This window comes from Tasmannia lanceolata, unplaced genomic scaffold (genome assembly GCF_043159265.1).
Source record: "Tasmannia lanceolata isolate RefF3 unplaced genomic scaffold, GAP_Taslan_0.1 ptg000004l, whole genome shotgun sequence".
Classification (NCBI taxonomy): Eukaryota; Viridiplantae; Streptophyta; class Magnoliopsida; order Canellales; family Winteraceae; genus Tasmannia; species Tasmannia lanceolata.
In genome coordinates, this window is record NW_027518681.1 from 3,156,805 (window position 1) to 3,181,243 (window position 24,439).

Sequence of the window (24,439 nt, forward strand, 5' to 3'; positions counted from 1 at the left end):
CCTCTCCACTGTTTCATTCCTTCATCAAAACACCAAAACTCCCATCTCTCTGATTCTCTCTTTACACACCCATCTTCCTTCTAACATGGTTCCATTGATCTTGACACTCCTCTTCTTTTTCCTCCTCTCATCTTCTCCGGCCATCTCAACAAATTACGAAGGCAAGCATAATAAAACCAATCCTCCTTTCCTTCTAATTCACCCCCCTTTCTCTCTAACTCTGAAAAAACCTTTTTTTTCATCTGGGTTCTTTTTTTTTTTTTCAGGAAATGCTCTCCATGCTTTGAGAACTAGGCTTTCTGATCCAACCAACGTTCTTCAGAGTTGGGATCCAACCCTAGTCAATCCATGCACATGGTTCCATGTCTCATGTGATTCCCAAAATCATGTTATCCGACTGTGAGTAACAAAAAAACACCACTCTTTCTTTCCATACCCCCTCTTTTTCCTTATTTCGTCCCCCTCTCTTAATGAATAAAATGGTGGGTTTTGTAGTGATTTGGGGAATTCTAATGTTACTGGTCAGCTGGGTCCTGAGATTGGGGAACTACAACATCTTCAATACTTGTAATTATTTCATCTCTTCATTCCTTATTTCAATTTTCTTCAATTTATTTCACTTTTTGCGTGCTTTAATAATGGAATTATGCTTTATTGGGTTTCCTTTCACTTAATTTTGTAGAGATGGTTTGCTTTAGGCCTTGTTTGGATTGTAGGAATTTTTTGGAAAATTTTGAAATGCAAAAATATTTCTAAAATTTCCTACTTTTTAGACACAAAAAAGATATCTTGAACCAATCCTATTAAATTTAATTTCGAGAGACCTACAATTAATGATGATATCCTTTTAAATTATCCATAATTATATCATTTCCCGCTAAATCGTGGAAAGAAAAACAAAAATTTCCCATGAAATTTTTCTATCAGAAATGTTTTTATTACAATCCAAACTCGGGCTTTAAGGTAGTGCTGTTGAAGTAAAATCTTTGATTGGGTCGATTGTGTTCTTTGTTTTATGTGCTACAGGGAGCTTTACAGGAATAATTTCGAAGGGAAAATCCCTGAGGAGTTGGGTAATTTAAAGAACCTTGTTAGTATGGATTTATACGATAACAGTTTCGAAGGAGGGATCCCAAAGTCTTTCGCTAAGTTGAAATCTCTTAGGTTCTTGTAAGTTTCACTCTATTAGAGGACATGACTAGTGAAATTTGATTTCGAAGATTGTTTGGTGTAGTTGCAAAATTGCAATTCTTTGATTTTGGAAAGTTTACCCCTCCTTTTTAATGGTTTTTTACTATTAAATTTGATTGTATGTATTACAGGCGCTTGAACAACAATAAGCTGACAGGATCCATTCCGAGAGAGCTTGCCTCCCTTTCAAGCCTAAAAGTTTTGTAAGGAATATCCATCTCTTTTCCTTATGTTATGCATTCTTATTCCTTATGGTTATTTTATGGCTTATCTTGACATATGAATGTTGCAGTGACGTTTCTAACAATGATATATGTGGAACCATTCCTATTGACGGGCCATTTTCGAGTTTCCCATTACAAAGGTAATGAAATCATTTAAGCTCGCTTCTGATGATTTTCTATTGTATCACCACACAAGATATAGCTTCTTTAGTATTAGGACTTGAAGGTGTTCCACAAGATGAATGTTCTTAGAGTCTCTTACATTAAGAAAATAAGATGAGCAAAACAAATGCATAAATTAAAAGACTTAAGATTTATGTCAATGTAGCTGAGGATGACAACTGAAAGAAAAACATGATGGGAATGAAAAAATCAGACCCATTACTCATTGCCTTTGCAATGCTTCGCTCGTGCAACTGAGCTGCTGTGATGTTTCCTCCAATCCTATCTTTCATGCGAGAACCGGAAGCATCGGCTTGTGTATCAACTGATGCATCCATAGTTTCTCAATCCATGAATTGAGAAGGAAGGATGACCTTTGTAGACAGAAATTTTAAGGAATTTTGGTTTTTTTTATTTGAGTTTTCATAAGGGTTTTAGAAAGTCCAATGTTTGGGAGAAGATGGAGTTGTTTGAAGATTCAGGAGTTTCTATATTTAATTGAGGAAATTTAGGTTGAAGGAGGAAGGTTTAATTAGAATTGATTTATAATTAGGAACAGTTTATGATAGAAAATCATGTTTTAATAGGATAGTTGAGTTTTTTTCTATTTGAAAAGTTTATATTTCTGTTCTTAAATGATTCAAGCTTGTTCGGAACTGTTTTAGAAGTTTTCTAAGGTTCGAAAGTTTGTAGGAAAATTCTATGATCTTATGCCTACAAAGGAAAGTGTTTTGGATGTTGAAATGATTTTTATATGATGTACGACACCCATTCTGAGGAAATATTGACTGATTATGAAAATTGAATTTATGTCTTTTATTGATATGTGCTTGGTTTTGTTTTGGGTTTAAATTTAAGTTCAAAACCTGTGGTTGCTATTCTAGTTTAGTTACAACTTAATTGGTCTCAGAGGACTTGTATTTGGTAAAATGCCTTGGAAGAATCATGATCATTTAGATTTTGGTAGAGACCGAGAGAGTATCAATCAGTGATTCAAAACCATTTGTGTCCTGAAAAGAGAAGTAAATACTTTGATGAGACAATTGGAGTTATGTACTAGATTCAACTCTTGAAACAAAGGGTTGGCCGAGGCCCCATTGTGGAGCCAGATGGTCTTTTAGAGAATTCCACTAATCAATCGTATGATGTTTAAGGTGCAATGCAATCCCTAACCCAAACAGGAGGTGAAAAAGGGTTCTATTTGATAAAAATTAGCATAGATGTGTTCATTTTGCAATTCTCTAATCAATCCATACGATGTTCAAGGTGAAACTCAATCCCCAACCCAAAAGGGAACTGAAAACAAGGTTCTATTTGGTAAAAATCAGCATGGATTTGTTCATTGTGCAATTCTCTAATCAATTCATACGATGTTCAAGGTGCAACTCAATCCCCAACCAAACGGGAAGTGAAAATAGGGGTCTATTTGATAAAAATCAGCATAGATTTATTCAGTTTGGTTATGTTCAAGGTTCAGTTGATCCTCTGATTTCCGAATGGGGTAGAAACCTTGTCTTCCACAATATTATCTTTGATGAGTGATGCTTATCTATGTTAACATGCTAGGTCTTCATGAAAATAGACATTTCATGAGAAGTGAACAAGTGCCTATTATCATAATGCATGATAACTGGAGGGGTTGTTTCCTAACCATTGTCACTCAGCAATGTCTTTAACCAAGCTGGATGACTTGCAGCATGAGACATGTAATAATTTATGTCAGATGTGACATAAATTAGACTTCTGTATTTTATTTTATTTTTTGTGTGTTTCCATGTCATTGGATTACTGCAGAAAAAGTAGACTATTTGTTAGTGGATCATCTACTCCTCAAAGTATCCATCTGAATCTGCATCTAAATAGGCTTCTGCCCATAGATTTCTATGATAAGCAAAGAGTGCTAGGTAATGCCATAAATATTTACGGATTCCATGAACAACTTTGAGATGTGAACTCCGAGAAAGCTTCATAAGCTGACTAACCATCCTGAGAACATAGACAAGAGTCTTGAGGTAACATAATCAAGATTTTGAATCTTCTCTTTGTTCTCATCTTCAGAACTAAGTTGATGGTTAAGATCCATAGAATTAATGGTTCTTTCTCCTAGTCCCATCTTCTCTATTTCTTCAAGCGGGTCCAAATTATACTTCTATTTTTAGAAATAAAGGTCCCTCTTATAGATATCACAACCTTTAAAAACCAAGAAGTAATTAAAGGGTCCAAGGCCCTTGATGTCTGGCACAACCAATTCTTTTAACTTTCTTGATGGGATGTGAACCATCACCTGTAAGAAATTTATCATTCACACATATTAAAAGAATTATGGAGTCTCCTTTCATTTTCTTGGTACAAGCTGTATGATCACCACGGCTTGTTGTGAATCCCAAGTATAATGGTACTAAAGTTCTTCACCCAAGACTATGGAGACTAATTTCAACCCATAAATTGCCTTCTTGAGTCTCTGAACTTCTTATCCACCATGGTAGGTACCTAACCAATACACCAAAAGCTCCAAAGCTGATGGAACACATTAGGCTATGCCCTTTAAACTTGTCCCATACCAGGCTGCACCCCATATAGGACCGTAACATTCCACTACTCTTCTGCATCCACCATCCTCGACGGCCCATTTTGCGGCGCCTTTTACTCTGGACCTTTTTCCAGGTAGTCCTTTTCACAGGTCATCCCTTTTTTGGTGGCCCACTTTGGTTACTTCACTATGATGGCATTCACTCTGATTTTTTACTAGGTAACCCTTTCCAGGTAGTCCTCTCCACTGCTGGCCCCATTCGTGATTCAAACACGTGACGTGGTGGCTGCTTTGATTCCAAATATCAATTACCTAACCAATATGCTAAAAGCTCCAAAGCTGATGGAATGTGTTAGGCTACGCCATTTAAACCTGTCCCATACCAGGTTGGGTCCCACCTAGTCCCATACCTAGGCAGGCCCCCACTTAGGACTGTAACACACCCTCGACTAGAAATTTGAGGGAGAATCATATAAACCTCCTCTTCTGTAGCCCCATGGGAGAATTCTTTTTTTCTTCTTCTTATTTTAGTATCCATCTTAATGTGAAGGCCCCATGGCCCTTGTTTACCATGACAAGTACAAGTATTCTTATAGAGTTCATATTGGCTACCTGAGAAAATGTCTATAATCAATTTCGTTACTCTATATGAAACCTCAAGTCACTAAGTGGGTTTTATGCATCTCCCCAAATTGATCAAATTGAACTCTAGGCTATATACGAGACCTATTTGCATATGTCAACACACTTCTATATTGATAAGGTGACCAGTTCCCAAGTTCCATCAACCCCGCCCCTTCTTTCCATCACCCTCTCCCTCTCTTATCATTTTTTGTATTCCTACAGTAGGTGAGGTTTTCTTAGCATGTCTCACTCCAGATCTGTTATGAACTAGATAAAAGACACATAAAATGAAAATCAATAAATGGAGACCTAGAGATATCCTATCTGGATTGGACAATTTTCCAACCAGGAGGTCATCCTGTATTATCGTTAACTAGTAATCTACAGTGCGCTAAACTCTCCGTTGAGTGAACACTGGCTGTCCAAACTAATATTCCTTGAATGATAAAAACAATGAGAGAATCATGACATAAGTCAACTCTAGCAATGGGGTGTTGCATGCAAAAAAAAAAACCCTAAAAGGCACACTTCCATCTAATCATATGTTTGAGAAAGATCCAAGGAAGAAATGGGCTTGAGGGGTGTGAGAACTTAAATCAAACCCATCTAAATCCTGGGTTGCATGGATTCGTTGCCCCCTCTGCCGAATCCGTGTCGACACGTCTCCGCGCCCGAATCGGACTTGGATTTACATGAGACACACCTAGATTCTAGTCGTAGCTGTGTCCCTCACGAATCCTCTTTTTTCAGGCGAATCCGACACATTGTTGTCTCTTTTAAAATTCGAATCTTATATATTTCCCCTTTAAGTGTGTTTTCTTCTTAACTTTATTTATATGAAAGCACAAGCCATACTCTTTTTATAAAAACCCTAGCGCCTAGACCCCCTTTCTCCTCCTTCTTCGACTCTCTTAATAAAAACTCTAACACCTCAACCCTCCATATTTTTAATTTTAAAATTTTATTTTATGTAGAAATTACCGAATCCGAATCCTACTTTTTGGGGTTTGCCGAATCCGACACTTCGAACCCGTGTCGGATCCCGACACACGAATCCGAATCCATGCAACATAGTCTAAATCCCTTAAAAAATTAGAGCAGAAAGTGAATTAGTTTCGTTTTTTTGGGTTTCTAGCGCTTTTCCTGACAAAAGAATTCTACATACTTTGCTCTATCTGGAAAAGACTGAAATTATTGAACCTTGATTATTTTGTGTTTTTATTGGATCGTAAAAGCTTATTCATCCAAACTTATGCTTGGAGTAAACTTGAATTAACACAGGTTGGTTTGATGGAACTTGTATTAAACCATGATGCACAGTTCATCCGTGATAGGTACATTTAAAGAATATGCAACAATCTAACATCGTCAATGTTTTGGGTTGTGCTCCGATGTTTCCAGATTAACATCCTCTTCAAATTGAGAAAGTCTGAAGAAATCTTCATTTAAATTACCCACTGCTCGCCAAGAACTAAAAGCTTTTTATTATAAGTATCAATAAAATGAAGTACTTTCTCAGTACATGTTCTTTCACGTATACAATTTGGAAATCAGATAGAAGTTATACCTAAAAAAGAAAATAGTGTATACCACAGTTTAAAACTTTGAATGACACTGGGAAATGGACATATGAACTGAATGAGAAAATTAACTGAATTCAAAACAAGCCCAGTTGTTCTCACCCAATAATTGAATTACATAAGTACAAACCATAATTACAGGAAGCTCCCCTTGTTTGTCAAGAGCTCAATTCTTCTTGCTTTCCTAATTTAGCCGAATTGACCTTCCAACATGCTCCCTCTAGGTTATTTAAACCGTAAAAAACCTATCTTATGTTTCAAATAAAAGTTATCAAGTTTGTAAAATTATAAATCTCTAAAACTTGTAATTCTAATCAACACTGAAGTCCTCTTTAACTACTTGTGATCCTGACCTACATCAATCCTTCCTCACTAATTTAATATAATCATATCTCTGTCTATACACTTCTTTTTCGCTTCTAATGTACATGCTTCATGTTCACTTCTCATGATGCTTCCCACACGTTTTCTTGTTACTTTCCTCATTGCTTCCTTAGCTGTTTTCGCCTTTTGTTCCTGCATTTTGCGTCCTTTTTTGATAACCATGATCTAGGGCAACATAAAACTTCAAACTAATTAAAATACTGTTAGCAATACTTCTGTGTAATAGTGCTCCCCATCTTTAAGGCAGTTGGACTCACGTGTAAGTGTCTCATGCTAGTGTATCTAGTATTTGGTAAGAAATTCACATTCATCTCAACATACAACGGAGACATGATGTTAGCAATGTTGATAATATATATATATATATATATATATATATATATATATATATATATATATATATATATTAAAACCATATGCATGCTTGGACCTTCAAATGTGTCGGGATCATGGAAACGAATATAGGTATCATATCGGCCATATCGGTCAATATGTGTATCCGTATCGGTCTAGGCCGATACAGTATAATGGGGCCGATATTGCCTCTATTCCCTGGCATTCACCAATACAGATGATACTTATCACGGATATGGCTGGTAAGTATCATTTTAGCCTTAAGCTGACATAGTTACTGAGACCGACATTTTAAACAATGGTCAGGAGTCAGGATTAAGGAACTTCTGACTCAAAAGTAGATACACACTTGCTTGCTTCTAAGCAACCGACAAACCATCTACTGGTCTCCTGATGTCCTCATAAGAAAGAAAAGTTTTGAGGGCACCCCATGAGACTTGCCACATGATCAGGAGAAAAACTAAAGCCATTTCAGGTTTACATTTGCTTAAGGTTACCTCCTATTTGGGGTAAAACAAGTAAAAACAAATAGAGAATCAATAATACACTAAGAAATTGTTAGTATATTGCTGCATAAAGCATTGATAGCATTGCTTTCTGATTGAAGCTCAACTTATGTTTTTTTTAAATGGTGTTGAAGCTCAACCTATGTTACATTGAGATATTACTGAATTTGGTTTGTTTTGTTTTTTGCCTATTCTTCTACTCCAGTTTCGACAACAATAGCCGGCTCAATGGACCAGAGCTTCAAGGTCTGGTGCCATACGACTTTGGATGTTAAAGTAAGGAATAATCTCCCTCTACTCGGACTTTTAATATATGATCCTGCCTGCCTGTCGACCATCTGTTTTTGGATCGCTTGCTATGTAGGCTGTATGTAATCTTGTTAAAGTGAAAACAAAAGGTATATCCCTGTTACAGTATGTTCCTAGAAAGATATTACTGTTAAAGTATGTGGAGAATCCTTGAACAAGCAAATAAGATGAAAACGAGCTCCATGAGCTCGTTTTCTGTATATCTTCTGATAATGAAATGGGAACTTTTTACTGGATAAACAATAGCTGCTTGCAACAGGAGTACACAAAAAATGCTAATTGGAGGGAGAAATCCAGCCCATATTAAAAATCCAGGGTAAATAAAGCTGTTTTAATAGAATTTATGCTTTTATTTATGTTCCCGCGGGTTTATGCTCGTAATTTGATTCTATCCTGGATTCATTTCTGCTTTCATTGTTTGTCCTTCCCTGTCTCTCTCTCTCTCTCTTTTGATGAAAGAAGTGATTTACACTGTTTCTACAAGTTGCACCCTTGGACTTGCAAACTGGGGTGATTGGGCTGTACTCATTTGGAATGCTATGTTTTTCAATCTTTCTGATTTTCAATGATTCTTTTCTGAATCTTATATTCCTTTTGGCCTTTTATCCTAAAAAACAGAATCGACTGTCGCTTTGTGGGGCGTCTTGTCCCAGTTCTTTGTATTATGGCTGCTGTTTTTATTAATAAAATCTCTTTACTTTCAAAGAAAATAATTGTGAAACAACCAATTACTCCAAAAACTTAAGCTGTTAGACTTAATGTTATTTAATCATTTATATTTCAACAAAAGAAGTCTTGTCTTACAATTGAAGAGATGAAATAATAAATCACTAACAAGATAAAAAAAGTAAAGACATTTTAGAATTCGAGGGTTGATTGTGTATGGTTGGGGAATCATTAATAAGATATAAAAAAATAAGGAAATTTTGGAGTTGAATATTGATGGGTGTTTTGTTTTGGGCCATGGTTATCATAAATCCAAACAACTCCATCTATGAATAATGAAGCCATATGGCTTGACAAAAGGTAAGTATTTTCAGCTTTAATTAATTGAATTCAGTATTTTCGATTTTCTTAAAAAAATTTCCTTTTTATGTAAATTTTTTGGATTATAACATAAACCATCTCGTTTTTCTTATTCAGACCTTGGGTAGATTAATGGTCTTATTCCTGAAATAACCGTGGGCTGTCCACTTGGGAATTTTTTGAATCCGACACGACCCAAGATTTGGTTGGTGTTTTCAAACTGAAAAATGAAAATCGACCCGACCCGACCCGACCCGAGACTCGTAATTTCTGAACTCAACACAAGGTATTTCAGGTTGGGTCGATGCGGGCCGGGATCCAAGTTGCAATTCTAATCATAGATACAATAGACGGGGTAGCCCGGGGCGGCGCGAATTTATCACTTTTCTCTTGCATGTTTTGGCTGTAGTCAAGAGATGATAGGTGGAATTCATTGAGAATGCAGAATGTAAACGCAATTTCCAAATTCAATTCGATTTGGAAAATTGTCCAACACACCATGATTATGAGAATTGATTTAGAGTACAAAACTGATAAACGGGTCCAACACTAAATTTGAGTCCAATAATCAGCTTTGGACTCAAGTCAATTCTCATAATCCAAAACTAACAGGGCCTTGGCATAAATGAAATCCCTTCGAGATTTATTGTGTTCCATGATCGTTCCTTGAAGCATGAGTGCATGACATGACATGGTAGACCCCACTATCAAAGTTTATTTAAGCAGCGAATTCCTTTATTTTGCAATTAGCTTTGAAACAACATAGAAAAAAAGAGAGGTTCAACTTTACAAAAGAGAAAGAAAAGGCAACATTCTATAAAGACATGTTGATGAGCTTTTATTGTTGGTCAAAACTTAGGGCGCACACAACATATTTGCTTGGAGATCAAGACCGTTGATCAAGTCAGTTGTTGAGCAACCATCTTGATGAAGGCTGCTGCTTTCATTAATAAAATCTATTACAGTTGTCGACAATTGAAGAGACGTAATAATAATTAACTGATTAGATGCAAAAATAAGAAAATTTAGGAATCAAACATTAGTTTGGCACCAAAATTATCTCTCTAATTTTCCATGTTCCACATCCTCAATAAGAAGTGGCTCCCCAACTGCTTAGGCGCTGTTTGGATATGTGGATTTTAGAATTTTGGATTTATTCAAAATTGTAGATGGGAGACAAGAGAAGGAGACCATCCGTTTCGCTTCTCTTTAGAATCTTGGATTTTAAGTAAGAAATCCAGGTTTTAGATATCTCTCCCTCATCCTAAGATTTCTAAAACCTGGAAACATGGGATTATCTCCTACTCTTGTTGACGGAAAGAAGGGTGAGAAATTAGAAAAAGATGGCTGGTCTGCTTCTTCTCTCGTCTTCCATCTACAATTTTGAATAAATCCAAGATTTTAAAATCCACGAATCAAAACGGCCCCTTAGAAACAGAAATAGTTCTAATAAGTTTGGCAGCATGAACAGGGGGCTGCATCACCAGTCCATTCTGTAAATAATACTTCGGCTTGAGGAGTTTTTCCATCATAGATAAGCGTGGTAGATAGGCAGTGTCCTAAATCTTCTCCATAGGATAGTCCTAACCCCCCGTTTTATATAGTGTAAAATAGATAGCTCAGAAAGTTTTTTTTTAAAAAGAAGACTATAGAAGCCTAACCCTTCAATATATTTAGCGGAAAAAGAACAGCTCAAAAAGCTCCAAAATATGTCAGCATAAAAGCCTTAACCCTTCAATATGTCAGCATAAAAGCCTTAACAAACCGAAGGGTTAGAGGAACATGGCCCATCTACAGCAAAGACCAACAAATTAATGATTTAGATCATTCAAAGAGGCCGCCATATACATGTATTCTTGCTTCCATTGCTCACCCCATTCAAATCCATCATGCTCTTTTCCCTCAAAGGCTGAAAAATAAATGTTTTCTAAAAGCCAACAAGTAATCCATGCCATGACCAGTTTTTCATCAATGCATACTTGGAAAATAACTTAAAAAATATAGGCAGGATAGAGTTAAAGGCAAGCTACAGTTTGACAAGCAACACTTTTCCGGTACCTATTTTCAGACGTGAAATTATATGGTGTCTGGCCCTATTTTTCTGGAAAAAAAACACAGGTCCTATAAAGAAATTTCCTTTAAAGAAAAATAAAAATAAAAAACAACGGTAAAACCGTCTAGATTGTAAGCAATGGAACCCACATGTATTTTTCTATCTAAAATAGACAGAAAACTGTTCTAGAATAGCAACAATGTCGCCCATTGCTCAAGAATAGAAATGTTCGCATATCTCAAGCGCAAGAATTTCTTAGAAATATTATTCCATGAATGCAGAAACCAAACAGAACTGAAGAAAGATGAAAAATCAAGAGTCGGCGGATTATCTTCATAGCTCTAGAGGGGAGCAATTCAAAGTGCTTACTACTAGGTGTAGAAATCATACATTTGAATGTTCATGATCAAGATACAGAGATAACCAGTTAAAGAAACATCACACATATTATGAAACCCTTTGTGTTTACCTGTGTGTAACCAAAACAAGGCAAGCTCATAGTAATAAACAAACGGCATGCCATATCAGCTGCACCATCCATCTATTTCAAAATTCAAAATTACAGGAATCCAAACACGGCTGTTCCACCAATATCACTGTGTACGCATCCTACTACTCTCCGCAGCCCTCACTTGAAAGAAGTATGGATGTGCCTGCACGCATACAAAAATTTTAGAATGAATGCACTGCAGCACTGGCATAATGGCAACATTAAGAGACCGGGACTCCCAACAGCTTCAAAATATTTAACTTGTACTTAGTTGACCAGATATAAACTTGAATGTACAGAGTATTCATTTAGGCGGTTAGTTGTTTCTTCCTGGGCATGTTTTGGAGCATCATCTCTTTCTCTAGGAAATCCTTAAAAAGGTCATTTTCTTAGAGCATTTAGGACCCACTATGGAACTACCTCAACTTTATAGTTCAAACCATAGAGCTAAAATTCAAGACCCACTTAACTATAGTCCGCCCCAAATTTTAGATAAGACATAACTGCACAAGTTGTTCCACCAAACAAAACGCAAGCAGCTTAAAAAATAAACTTGAGACGCATGATCCTGCCACTCACTGAGATTATTAATCATGGATTTGAATTATCATGATTTTCATATTACGTAATTAAGTCCTTTGCGACTTACGAGTTTGAATTTTTTTTATTTTTTATTTTTGAAAATCGACAAATATATTCGTACCAGCAAATTTTACAATGGAGACCAGTAGTCCCACCAGATTTACATAGTATGAATTGCCCAGGAGCATTCTCCTTCTGTTTTTTTATAGGCAAGCTGGGTTAGGAGGAGCATTCTCCTTGGCCCAAAAGAAAACCCATCACCCCTTACATTACCCAATAGCCTTAATTGTATCGAATCCAACAAAAATGCCATATTGTGGGACCCTCCAAGTCAAGATCGTGACTTGCCACGTCACACCGACTTCTCTACCACATCCCGAATTCGATTTTCAAAAATCTCGCTCAAAAGCCCAGAGCTATCGTGCGCCCTCACCGTGCACCATAGCCAACCACCGAACATCGGATCTCCGACGGCCTCCACCTTGAACCACCACCAATCACCGCAGTCACCACCTCCAGTCCCACCTCCATTTCCTCCACAAAAAGCATCTTCGCCGGGCTAGTCTCAGCCACTACCACCGTCATCAAGATCCGGCAACCACCATTGCCACCACGCTCGTCCTCAGGCCACCACCCATGATCTTTATTCCGGAGACCACAGCCTCCTACAGCCAAACCCATCAACCCCATTGCTAATTCGGCAACCCACGGCCTCCGGCAACCTCCATGGTTTTCCCCGGCTCTAGATCCAGCATCACCGCCTCCACGGCCCAGATCTGGCCACCACGGAAGAGCCATACTCCAGATCCGGCCTCCACAGCTCAACTTTTGCCAGCAATGGGGAGAGACGAGAAAGAGAGGGAGACGAGAAGCGGCCAGCAATGGGAGAGACGAGGGTCAAAATTCAGAGAGAGAGAGAGAGAGAGAGAGAGAGAGAGAGAGAGAGAGAGAGAGAGAAGGGCGGGGGGAGGGGAAGAACAAACCGCCTCCCTTCCTAGGGTGGTTTCCATCGACCTAGGGAGGAAGCGCCACGAATCGCCTTTTTTTTTCGCCTCTAGACTCCCAAGTCTTCATCTTATTTTGTGGTGGATGAGTTTGAATTATTCGTCTTAATGACTTTCAGTTCTTTTCTTGTTTGTACTCTTTATGTTAATTACAAGTGTTTTTAGGTTCTCCCTATATTTTTACTAGGTGACTAGGGTAGCTGTTGCCTTATCCCGGGGATGCCTAGGCAAATTAACAAATAACGTGTAAAGCTAACATGGATTAGGAGTGTTCCACCATGCTTTAAGGCTCACGTTTTTTAATAACAATTTATCAAATAATATCGTGGAGTAAAGCTAAAATTCAACATTTGCATCCTTGATCAGGTTTTGCTGCGTCTTTTCAATTTTACAAAAATCAATGACTCAGTAGCACAATTTTCCTAAAATTTAAACATTTCAAATTGTGCATTCATGTTATAAAGTCTATTCCTCAAGCTACATAGAAGGTTTCTACGATTACTTGGATTCTGCAAAGCGAGAAAGATGGAGAAGAAAATGTCTACTGAAATTTGTGTCAGAGAGGTGATTCAATTCGACCCATGGACTCATTTTAGGCAAATAACAGCTATTGATTTTATTTTTTATTTTTTGACAGCTATTGATAGGTATGCAACATTTCTGAATACTTGGGACTCCCCAAGTACATTACATAGTACATACCATATGGAGAACGGGTAACACATATAAGAATAGTTACAACAAACTCCTAGACATTAATATAGATATGGGTACAAATAAGACGCGATAACTAAAGTATGACTCAGTATTTAGTGAAATCTAGAGCAGGGATATGGATATGGCCATAGGACTCATTTTAGGCAAATAACAGCTATTGATTTTTTTTTTACAGCTATTGATAGGTATGCAACATTTCTGAATACTCCCCAAGTACATTACATACCATATGGAATAGGGGTAACACATATAAGAATAGTTCCAACAAACTCCTAGACATTAATATCGATACGGGTACAAATAAGACGCGATAACTTAAGTATGACTTGGTATTTACTGAAATCTAGAGCAGGGATATGGATTTGGCCATATGGGTATCCCATACCATGAATATATAAATAAAAAATTAGAAAACCTAACTAAATTTAAATTAGACGAAGAGACATTTAACGGATCAATTATAGCATCTACAAGACTCCTAAAGAAATTCAAATTGCATATATGCAAGTGAGCAACACTCGCAAAGAAAATAAGCATGATAGATAGTCTGAAGAGATTGAAATATCTCCAACCAGGATAATTAATTTGACAAACAGTACCAATGAAGAATCCAATACGAGTACTAGTATCTTACATGATTCACACGATGTCTTGCATGAGTACAGTTAGAATAATGGAATTCAACATAAGTACAAAGGGTCAAAGTTGACATGCCAAAAAAAAATAGGATCCATGGATTCCACTAATCAAGTTTATAGTTTTCATAATAACAATAGTAGTTTTAATTCAAGAAAAAAAAACGATAATAGCACTGATAAAAATAACAATGATGATATAGGCTTACTAGGAAAAAAAAAGTTACAACGAGAAATGAGTTATAATAAGCTATAAATATAATTGGAAAGCACAGAAATTGTCGTAGAGACTTCCTCCATAACCCTTTCTCTGAAGCCCCTCTACATACCTCACCAATATAATTAACTTCCGTTTCTAAATGAACGGTCTCACATCATGGCCTATCTTTTTTCTCCCAAGTCCCAACTTCCCCTGTTAAACTCTTAAGATATTAACAATCTTTATAATTTCCTCCTCAGCAAAATCATTCCTTATAATAGGACCGGCCAAGAGGTAACTAGTACTATTGTTGCTCAGATGACATCCTTTAAAAAAAAGGCTAATGGCTTGGCCCGAATTATGTCGTCAAATGGAAAGCCGTCCAACAACAGATTCGAGCCACATTCAGGCAAGCAACATTTCAATTAGGACAGCAACATAAACAATATAGTCTCTGATAACATGTTCTTCTTTTCCCAAAACAAGTATCACAATTGTCCTAGAGGTTTCTAATGAGAAAGGAATCCAAAAGTCGATGTAAGATGAATTTATGAGCATTTAAAATACAGATAGAAAAAAGATAAGAGAAAGGAAACACAAGCAAACGGATTTATACGGTTTGTTGTTTGAATAAAACAGAGCATTTGAATTTTCTTTTCATTTTGGTTGTGAGCATTAGAAATTTCAAAGAGAAAGGAAATGGGACAAGGGAAATTTGAAAAATTAAGGCGATATAAAAAATCTTACAATAGGATTAAAGGAGCATGCTATTGGGCCAAGGAGAATGCTTATGGGCAATTCATACTATGTAAATCTGGTGGGACTACCGGTCCCCATTGTAAATTTTGCTAGTATGAATATATTTGTCAATTTAAAAAAAAATAAAAAATTAAAGGAGCAGGAGACTTTGTCTTGTAATGGGATGAGAGGCAGATGTGATGATGTCAGACCATTGGCATCTCTTAAACGGATCTTTTTTTATTTGTTCTTGGCTCTTTTCTCACGTGCAAAAGCTGCTAGTTTCTGAGAAAAAAACGATTTCAGTTATGTATCACCTTTGAATAAACATGTTTTTGGAAGAATAATCTCATCCAAGACATCATCCTAAAGGCCATCTTTTCTTGAGTAGTTTGTTTGACTTTGCATTTTATAAGCTTCCCATGCGCTTTGAGATTTGCATTTTCTTTTAGAATTACTGGATCATTTTTTCATGAAAACCAAAGAAGATAGCTTCTTCAACAAGATGTACAAAAGTAGGTTCTTCTGAAATCACTCTATCTGTTTAGCTTCTTCAACAAGATGGACAAAGAGGAGGTTCTTCTCAAATCACTCTTGGTGCAGCAACCATGTTATCTCCCTTGCCTTCTTTTTTCCTCTTGTTTGTTTAGAGCAGTGTTTAAAAATGCGGATGTGACGCGGAACGCGGCCAAGAAAAATCCTTGTCGACTCGATACGGATGTGGCCAAGAACGCGGTTGACGCGGGTGACACGATGGAGAGTCAAAAGAGTTTATTGACTTTGTAGGGCAAAATGCGGAATGCGGATGTGGTACAACGCGGAATGCGGCCAAGGCAAAAATGAGTTGACTCGGGCGAGTTCCTTGTCGAGTCAAGGAGTTTTTAAACACTAGTTTAGAGGGAAAGCTTTTCATTTAGAAAATGAAATAAAAAGAAGACAGGAGAAGGGAAACAACATGGCAGCACCTGAGAGCTGGCAGTAGGGGCCCTCCCGAAAAAATGAAGAAATGTTTACCAGCTATGTACAAATATGACAAATTTAGTTGAATTATCAGTTTATTACAACAAAAATAATCTAACAGGGAGGTTCTTAAACTGTGGGGGACAACTTAAACACACCAAGTATGAAAATTCTGGTCACTGAATAGGCAAACCACATCTGAAACACTTCACCAACCTGGTATATGCAAGTATGAACCCTAAGCATCGCAATGCAAGAACGATAACAAGGTCTTAGCTGAGGATTTGATTAGGTGAAAAATAAATTATAATTATCTGACTTCTCTGTTGACGACATGGCAAGGATAGAAATTCAAAAGAAAAAACATTGGAATGGCACCTTCCTCTTGGCTTTGTAGGCTAAAGTTCCGCAGACAAGTGATATTTACGGTAAAAAATGCCAATGTGAACCTAGTATTTCATTTTTCACAGAGACAGACTTGCATGGAGAGAAGCATCTAATTTGCTCGCTATATCAATATGAGCCAAATAAAGAATAACGAGCTACAGAAACTTCTTTAGCAGAGACACCAGAATTCTGTTTCACTTTTTTTTTTCTTTTCTGGTAGGTATGTTTTACGATTGCGGTTGTGAATATCTTCAAAAGAGAACAAACTCCACCTGAAACACATAACAACCTATCACAGAAGCCTTTTATAATTTATTGGAAAAAAATCTATAGAAAAAGGAAAAGATCAACAAATGACGCAACACCCCAAAACTAAAATGGACAGATAAAGGAAAAGGCAACTGAAAACCAATGGAAATAAAATGAAGAAGGTTTCCAAAGGATTTATTGAATGGGCTGATGAAGATTTAACCAGATCCAAGAGACTAAGTAGACCCATGATAGTTAAAGGATGAGGGGACTTACAGTACATGAGTACATTATTTCATTGTTCTTGTCATGGCAGAGCTGGAAGATTCTTCTATACAGAGACTCCACAGCTCCCTTGCGTAGAGGGGGCCAAGGTAATTTGAGAATACAGAACCAAATTGAGAACAAAGCCCACCCTCCACAAAAAAATACACATAAAAATATGGAAAGAATGATCTTTGATACTTCAACAAGATACGAAATACTCATATCAGATCAAATGATGTCAAGAACATAAGGGAAGAAAAATCCATAGAAACCTAAATGACTACGGCCAAGGTAATTGAGGATAAAGAGCCAAATTGGGAACAAAGCCCACCCAAAAAACAAAACAGAAGAATACGGAACAGAATGATATATGACGGGCATGCAGGTTGTCTTTGTTACTTCAACAAGAAATGGAATACTCAGATCAGATCTAATGATGTCAACAGCATAAGGGAAAAAAAGGTCCACAAAAACAAACACAAGGTAGTAGCTGATGATCACAAAGGCAGCACTGATATTGGAAAAAAATACAAAAATAGCAAGATAACTAATCCAATTAATCTAAGTAGCAGATGCTAGAAAAATGATTCACCATTGCTTCACGTGCTGTAAGCCTTTCCTGGTGATCATAGCGTAGTAGCTTATCAAGAAAATCCATGGCCTGCATGTCATATCCAATCAAAAAATCATGAAATCATGAAGAAATAAAAAAAATAGTGAGGAATCTAAAGTAGATGTGAATGAAACTAAAATCAACCATCAGAGTGTTTTCCAAAAAATGTAAAACAAATAACCTCCGGAGAAATTAAGTAGATGTGAATGAAACTAAAATCAACCATCAGCGTGTTTTCCAAAAAAAAAAATGTAAAACAAACAACCTCCGGAGAAACGAGATGCTGATTGTCTGTATTAATAAACTTGGTCCAGGGCTTCCTGCTGTGCCTGAAGAAAGATAAAAGAAGCAAGAAAATTAATGGTGTAAAAATGAAAGTTCATTTTATGAAGTTACAAATGAACAGTATAAGTTTCTTTTTATTAAGTTATTTTAGTAGGGAGTCATTTGTTGAATGTGAAATGTGCTTCCTGGTTAAAATACTTTAATCCTAGTGGCCCTGACAAAGGCCCCAAACTATTTTAAAAGCTACACACAAAGATGTGAGAAGTACTCCCTGGGGTAAACAGTAAACTGCATTAATCTTATATGTTCTAACAAAGTGAATCATGCGACTTAATAACATCTAGCAAAGAACAAGACAAGATTGCCTAACACCAGAAACGAAATTCAAGCCGTACATACCTCCCAACAAGAGCATCCAGCTGAGGATCAAGCTCTAAGCGGTATTTGTTTAAATAAGCATTTAATTCATCTGTCCCAAGTACCTGCAATGAAATTACTCCAGGGATCAAATATCAGGTCATGGGAACACTTGTTTGAAATAGTGATCTGTTCCAATTTTTCCAATTGTTATTCAAAGTCCGTTATTCTTGTCTCTAGGGAACAAGATTTTATATGATATGTGGCTATGTATTCCCATGGAAATACACGCACAGGTAAAGAGTACAGTAAGACCCCCCTGTTTGGATGATCTAGAGTCTAGACCATTCATTTGTTGGTCCCCACCATATATAGATAGGAATTTCCAAAAAAATCTTGTTAATTTGATCCGCCACCAAAGGAGGAATCTTATAAAGTGGCAAGAAATACGTCGGAATAATAGAGGGAGGCATTGTGAAGGATAATCTTTCTAGGGGAATACATGTACTTCCCTTTCCAAGCTTCATGCCAGGATTCAATTCTCCCAACCATCAAGCATTGATTTTCTATTCCATGATCAGACAACCTGTTAGATATGATGTATGGTGAGAAGTGTTTTTTAGACTTGAAGAGTGGTTATCAACAAATTCGGATATGGTAAGGAGATGAATGGAATCCAGTATTCAAAACGAAAGAGTGACTTTATGAATATATAGTTACACGCCATTTGGTTTCTCTAACACGCCAACTACTTTTATGGGTTTGATGAATCAACTAATCAAGTACTCAAGCAAATTTCAATGGAAAGTCTGTGATGTTGTATTTCGATCACATGATAGTATATACTATATGGTGTCGACAAAAAGGCTCAAGTGTAGCGTCTGTGTGAAGTACTGGAAACCTTACAAAGGAGGTGTATGTTGATCTAAAGAAGCGTAATGTCATGATGGACAAGTTGTTGTTTTGAGGATATGTGGTCAACTTTCATGGATCAGCGATTTATCCGATATTTTAGCACCAACTTCACGCCAATCACTAATTGTATGAAAAATCGCAGATTTTAATAGACAAAAAGGGGCAGACAAGGATTTCTAGATAATTAAGAAAAATATGTAAGGCTCCAGTGTTACCGCGAGAAGGCACAGACAAAGCATGTGCAAGGCTCCGGTGTTACCGCTGCCATGCTTTGATAAGTTATTCAAACTTTCAAAGTCATGTGTGATGCATCTGGAGAGAATGTAGGGGTTCTTTAAGCCAAGAGTGATAGCCCAAATCATTTTTTAGCGAGAAGTTAAACGATTCAAGAAAAATTAAAGCAACTATGATAAAGAATTTTATGCCATTGTCCAAGCTCTTAGATATTAAAAGGCACTATGTTATAGAAAGAGAGTTTGTTTCGTATTCAGACCATAAATCCTTGAGGCATAATAATGATCAATCCAAGCTTACTCGAAGACATGCAGATTGAGAGGGGGTCATGGTTGATCAAACAAAGGAAATACAATAAAACTGGAAGTTACCTTGGCAATTTTAACAAGTTGATCATGGTTGTCATGGCCATAGAAGAAAGGCTCCTTTCGAAATATCTACAAAAGAATAATGAAGAATGCATACACTGTCATGTTAAGCTATGAAGAAAAAGGTAAATGAGAAACAAAAGCAACCAAAATGGAAATTCAATCACTTAAAATCTATAACCAAACTAGCATTTTTTCCAATATAAGAAACACTCACCATTCCTGCAAACATGCAGCCAAGGCTCCACAAGTCCAATGAATAATCATAATCTTGTAAATCAACGAGGAGTTCAGGCCCCTTAAAATATCTGGGTAACAAGAGATACAGATATTAACTTACTGCTAACATGAGACCAACACATCTACATTTACAAGCCCAAAGAGGCACTTGCATACATCTTGAAACAATTCTGCAAAGTCCATCACGAGGTCAAAGATCATCATAAAAATTCCCATTTCAACATGTAAAACAGGACATACAAATGATAGACTCAGTTGTCTTAAGGAAATGTAGTACTGTTTTACAGATGAAGAGAAATATCTGAAGAAACTACTATGCTGTTTCACATTCAGTTCTACCTGGACAAGTAATTTCCAGCTTTAATTTCTAACAGATAGTTGGAGCAAACATGGAAAAATTCAGTAGATCCAATGCTGGAATATGGATAAGGAGACATCCCATAAAATATTAACTCACATTAGCAGTACATTATGATATTTCATATAGTTGGCTCATCATTTTTAGATCCATCATTATCATTCAAATTTTTTTTTCCAATCCATCATTTGCATTTAGTTATTTGATTGTTGATATTTTATTCTTTTTTAGAGTTGAAATCTTGAAAACTTGAATCAACCTCGAAGTGGGAAGAATCAAGTTAACCAAGACACTCCATGCTCAGAAAAATACTTATGCAATTTCATAAATAGACTACTAAAATATCTCAGTCCTAAATACTTTTCTTTGTATATTATTCAGAAAACTCAGCCTTGTCCCCATTGATTTGTTTGAATCCAACTCTAAAGAAAAAACCAACGAGTGACCATGTTCCATTATCCAGAGAGATTGCTGAGTGTAGCCATTAGCTGAGGGGCATCCCAATTTGTTCAGCAACACTTTACAATCAGTTTGATTATATATGTAGGCTCATTTCCAAATGCTGCAAAAAAGTTTGAATCCATCATACAGCATAACATAAAAATGAACGTTATTTCATTCCATTTCTCATTATTCAAAATTTGATAGTTCGAAACTCTATAGTTATGAATCAGGTAAAAAATAAATGAGGAATGCTTGGTTACTATTTCCTAATTCGTTATTACATGTTTGCTCTAGTTTTTGTTGTTTTTAATGTTGAAACAGTCTTTCCTTATCCATGGCCAATGAGTTTCGATGTATTGGGTGTATCTTGTTTTTTTAAAGGAAAAAGAACTGATGATCTAATCAATGTATTGGGTGTATCTGTATTTATAGAAGGTTTAATTTTCATGCTTATCCCAATTGTTGTTTCAGTTTATACACCACATTATTCCGTAGTTCCATGCCGCATTTTTGCAATCAAGAGGATGAAAGAGATCACAAGGTTCACATTCCATTTATGGGATCCATTTTCATTGATCCAAGATTTATGAGAACTTCTAGGGACATCTATCAATGACGAGACATCAGAGCTTCCAACTTTCATAGGAGTACCCTCCACAGTTTTATCAATAAAAATAGTATGACCAATACTCCAACCACCTGAAGAAATTAAATAAAATAGAATGCAATGTCAAACGAGAATAAGAAATCCTTATCCAAAAAGATTAGCTTTAGCATGTTTCAAGAAGAACAAATGAATGGACGCTGCAAGGCCAATAGTACTAGATGAAAAACATAGTTTTTTTTTTTTTTTTGTGAAAGGGAAAAACAGTTATATTAACACCAGGTTTCACATTCTTTTTTGGGGGGGCATGCTAAATTTATTCATAAGCATTATGTCAAGTTCAAGAAAACCCGATAAATGATTGACACTGAGACTAGGAACATGCTGAGTAAAACTTGGACTCAGCCTTGATTTGGCCTTAGTAGAAACAAATTTACTTGGTTCAGTTTTATATAATACACTACTTTTGTACATTAATTGCTATGAAATTTGGAGTTAATTTAGTGTAGTATAGCATACAAAGTATAATCTTCAGGCTGTAGTATATATTGGCTACTGATATTTGCGCTACCTTGTTTTCATAATGGGGCGACCTCACCTTGCCTTCTATTATTTAATTAGTTCTTGAGAGCTCTCTGGGAATTGTAATAGCTTTTGATAGCCTATTAAATAATAAAAGACAAGGTGAGTTCACCCCATTACCAAACATGGTACCACGATTATCAGTAGCATATATATTTCAGATTTGTGGACATGTCCTAGCTTGTTCACAGTCAATTCTGGTATGGACTTTCTACCATATAAAGAAATACTTCTTAATGCATGATTTGATGTATCGTCCACAAATGATATGCATAGGACAACACATAATGGAATTTCAGTAGGGCGATCGTGATGCACAGGTATACCATAAGCATCCTCGTATCGTCTTTCTTTCATGTCTTCAGTCCAGAAGATAAAATCTGATACATTACGGTATGCCAAGTGCATATATCACACATTCTCAAGTGCATGGGAAAATGAGATTTGGTCTTCTAAACCCAACTTTCTCCAATTTTCATATGTTTTGACGCTTCGGGAAGGTTTCTAGCGGGACTCTGAGTATTCTTTCCTTAGATTTTTAAGAAAGAACTCCATTTTATCCTCCGATTGACGAATTGAAGAAACAATACAACATATTTGAGCATGTTCCTTCTTTTGAACTAATTACTTAGTTTTTTTTTTTTTTTTTTTTTTTTTTTGTGTGACTAATTTGGATTCTAGCACCCAAGTAAGAAGAACTATGTTTAGGGTGTGTTCTTTGGCTAGATGTATCTAAAAAGATGCTAGATCCTTTATCCGTTTTTCCATCTTTTAAAATAAAACTTTATAATGACAAAAAATAGTTATTTAAAGAGCTGGATTATTAATTGGGTATGGGCTAGATCATAGTTCCTAGAGTCGGAAAAGAATGCTAGAAGCGATGTGAGAAGCAGATGCAGAAAGCATAAGCATAAGAACTAAAAAATAGAACATGCGGTAAGCGAAAGACACTAAGAAAGCAATGAGGAAAGGAAGACGAAACATGTGAGAAGCATCATGGGAAGTGAAGCAAAAAGTGTCTCAAAATTGGGAACCGCCACCTCCAAATCTCCTAAAGCTTAACTTTGATGGATCAAGTTAGGGCAAGACAGGTCCAACGGGAATTTGGGGGGTTTTAACGAATGATCATGGGGAAATCCTTTGGGCCTTCACGGGGCCCATAGGGGTGGCAGATGCATCAGAAGCCAAGGTTCGTGCAGTCCATCAGGGTTTAACGCTACTTGTTGAGAACATAGCAGACAACGTGATAGAAGAAGGGGACTCTTTAAATGCGATCAAGTGGTTAAATGGATCACTTAATCGCCCTTGGAGATTTGATAGTTTCTTTGACAAAATGTTCGATTGGATGAAGCCATTATCTCTTCAATTTGCATGTTCGTCACTCGGCTAATGAAGTAGCCGATAGTCTCACTAGAGATGGTGTTTCAAAAGAGACTTGGGCATTGTTCGAATCACTTCCTCCGTGATGTTTTCTAGCTAATTTTGTATTTTCCTTTTTCTGCTTTCTTATCTTTGTACCTTGACCATCTCGGTCTTCTTTTTGCAATACAATTGGCGATCATTCAAAAAAAAGAAGAGAGAGTTTACGAACGGTTAACGTAGGTTAAGCTTATAAGTAATTAAAGATGAATTCAAGGATGATTATAATTACAAATTTTAGGAATTTATATTTGAACAAGCTTGATGTTTTATTCATTTGGATCAAGTTCTTGAAAAACAAAATCACATGAGTTTTATTTTATTTTATTTTATTTTTATAGGTCTCCACAGGGAAAAAACACATAGTGCAAGGGGAGCAAAACGAAAGATTCAACAAGGAAAAAACCTGAGCTATTTCATCAACCAAGTCATCGATTGCTAGATAAAAAAATAGATGTTGCAGCAGATTGCTGACGGAACGAAGGGGAGAGTTTGTTTACCCGAATTCAAAGGAGGAGTCTGCGGATCAATCAAACAGACAAATGTCGAAATTTAAGATGGTTTTTTAAAGTATTTAAAAATCTTACATTTCTAAATACACCTAAAGAGGAAATGAACTTTTAATTAAGAGGAAGGGGTTTTAAAGGATATTCTAAGAGTTTGTCGTTCCTTTACAATAAGGTGATTGCAATCACTATATCTTGGGTGAGGACTTTACCTTCTTTTAGGTTTGTGCCGGGTCATGACTTCTGGTATGGATGGAAGGAGATTTGTTATGATTCAAAATGGGAGCCTATGATTGTTCAAGACTAGGAGCCATCTGCGCACAGGTTCTTAAAGCTAAATTTT

General features: G+C 36.5%; 2 protein-coding genes across 2 annotated transcripts in view; one reads left to right on the forward strand and one right to left on the reverse strand.

The window, feature by feature from the left end:
* LOC143876049 (leucine-rich repeat protein 2-like) lies at window positions 1-8,107 on the forward strand. Its single transcript, XM_077377654.1, has 7 exons — window positions 1-161; window positions 267-399; window positions 496-567; window positions 1,027-1,170; window positions 1,323-1,394; window positions 1,484-1,555; window positions 7,761-8,107. The coding sequence occupies exons 1-7, from the start codon at window positions 86-88 to the stop codon at window positions 7,828-7,830; spliced, it is 639 nt and encodes a 212-aa protein (XP_077233769.1). The 5' UTR covers window positions 1-85; the 3' UTR covers window positions 7,831-8,107.
* A 3,143-nt stretch (window positions 8,108-11,250) lies between these two features.
* The window catches only part of LOC143876050 (casein kinase II subunit alpha-2), a 39,894-nt gene continuing 26,705 nt past the window's right edge, over window positions 11,251-24,439 (reverse strand). The window contains exons 5-10 of the mRNA XM_077377655.1: window positions 20,161-20,251; window positions 19,947-20,012; window positions 18,469-18,551; window positions 18,050-18,113; window positions 17,764-17,832; window positions 11,251-11,596 (exon numbers count right to left, since the gene is read on the reverse strand). Of these exons, the coding sequence (XP_077233770.1) occupies window positions 11,537-11,596; window positions 17,764-17,832; window positions 18,050-18,113; window positions 18,469-18,551; window positions 19,947-20,012; window positions 20,161-20,251 (433 nt within the window). The 3' untranslated portion in view covers window positions 11,251-11,536. The remainder of the gene's footprint in view (window positions 11,597-17,763; window positions 17,833-18,049; window positions 18,114-18,468; window positions 18,552-19,946; window positions 20,013-20,160; window positions 20,252-24,439) is intronic.

Coding starts and splice junctions, on each gene's coding strand:
- LOC143876049 (XM_077377654.1), top strand. CDS start 86: ATGGTTCCATTGATCTTGACACTCCTCTTCTTTTTCCTCCTCTCATCT. Junction 162..266: donor CATCTCAACAAATTACGAAG/GCAAGCATAATA, acceptor TTTTTTTTTCAG/GAAATGCTCTCCATGCTTTG. Junction 400..495: donor CAAAATCATGTTATCCGACT/GTGAGTAACAAA, acceptor TGGGTTTTGTAG/TGATTTGGGGAATTCTAATG.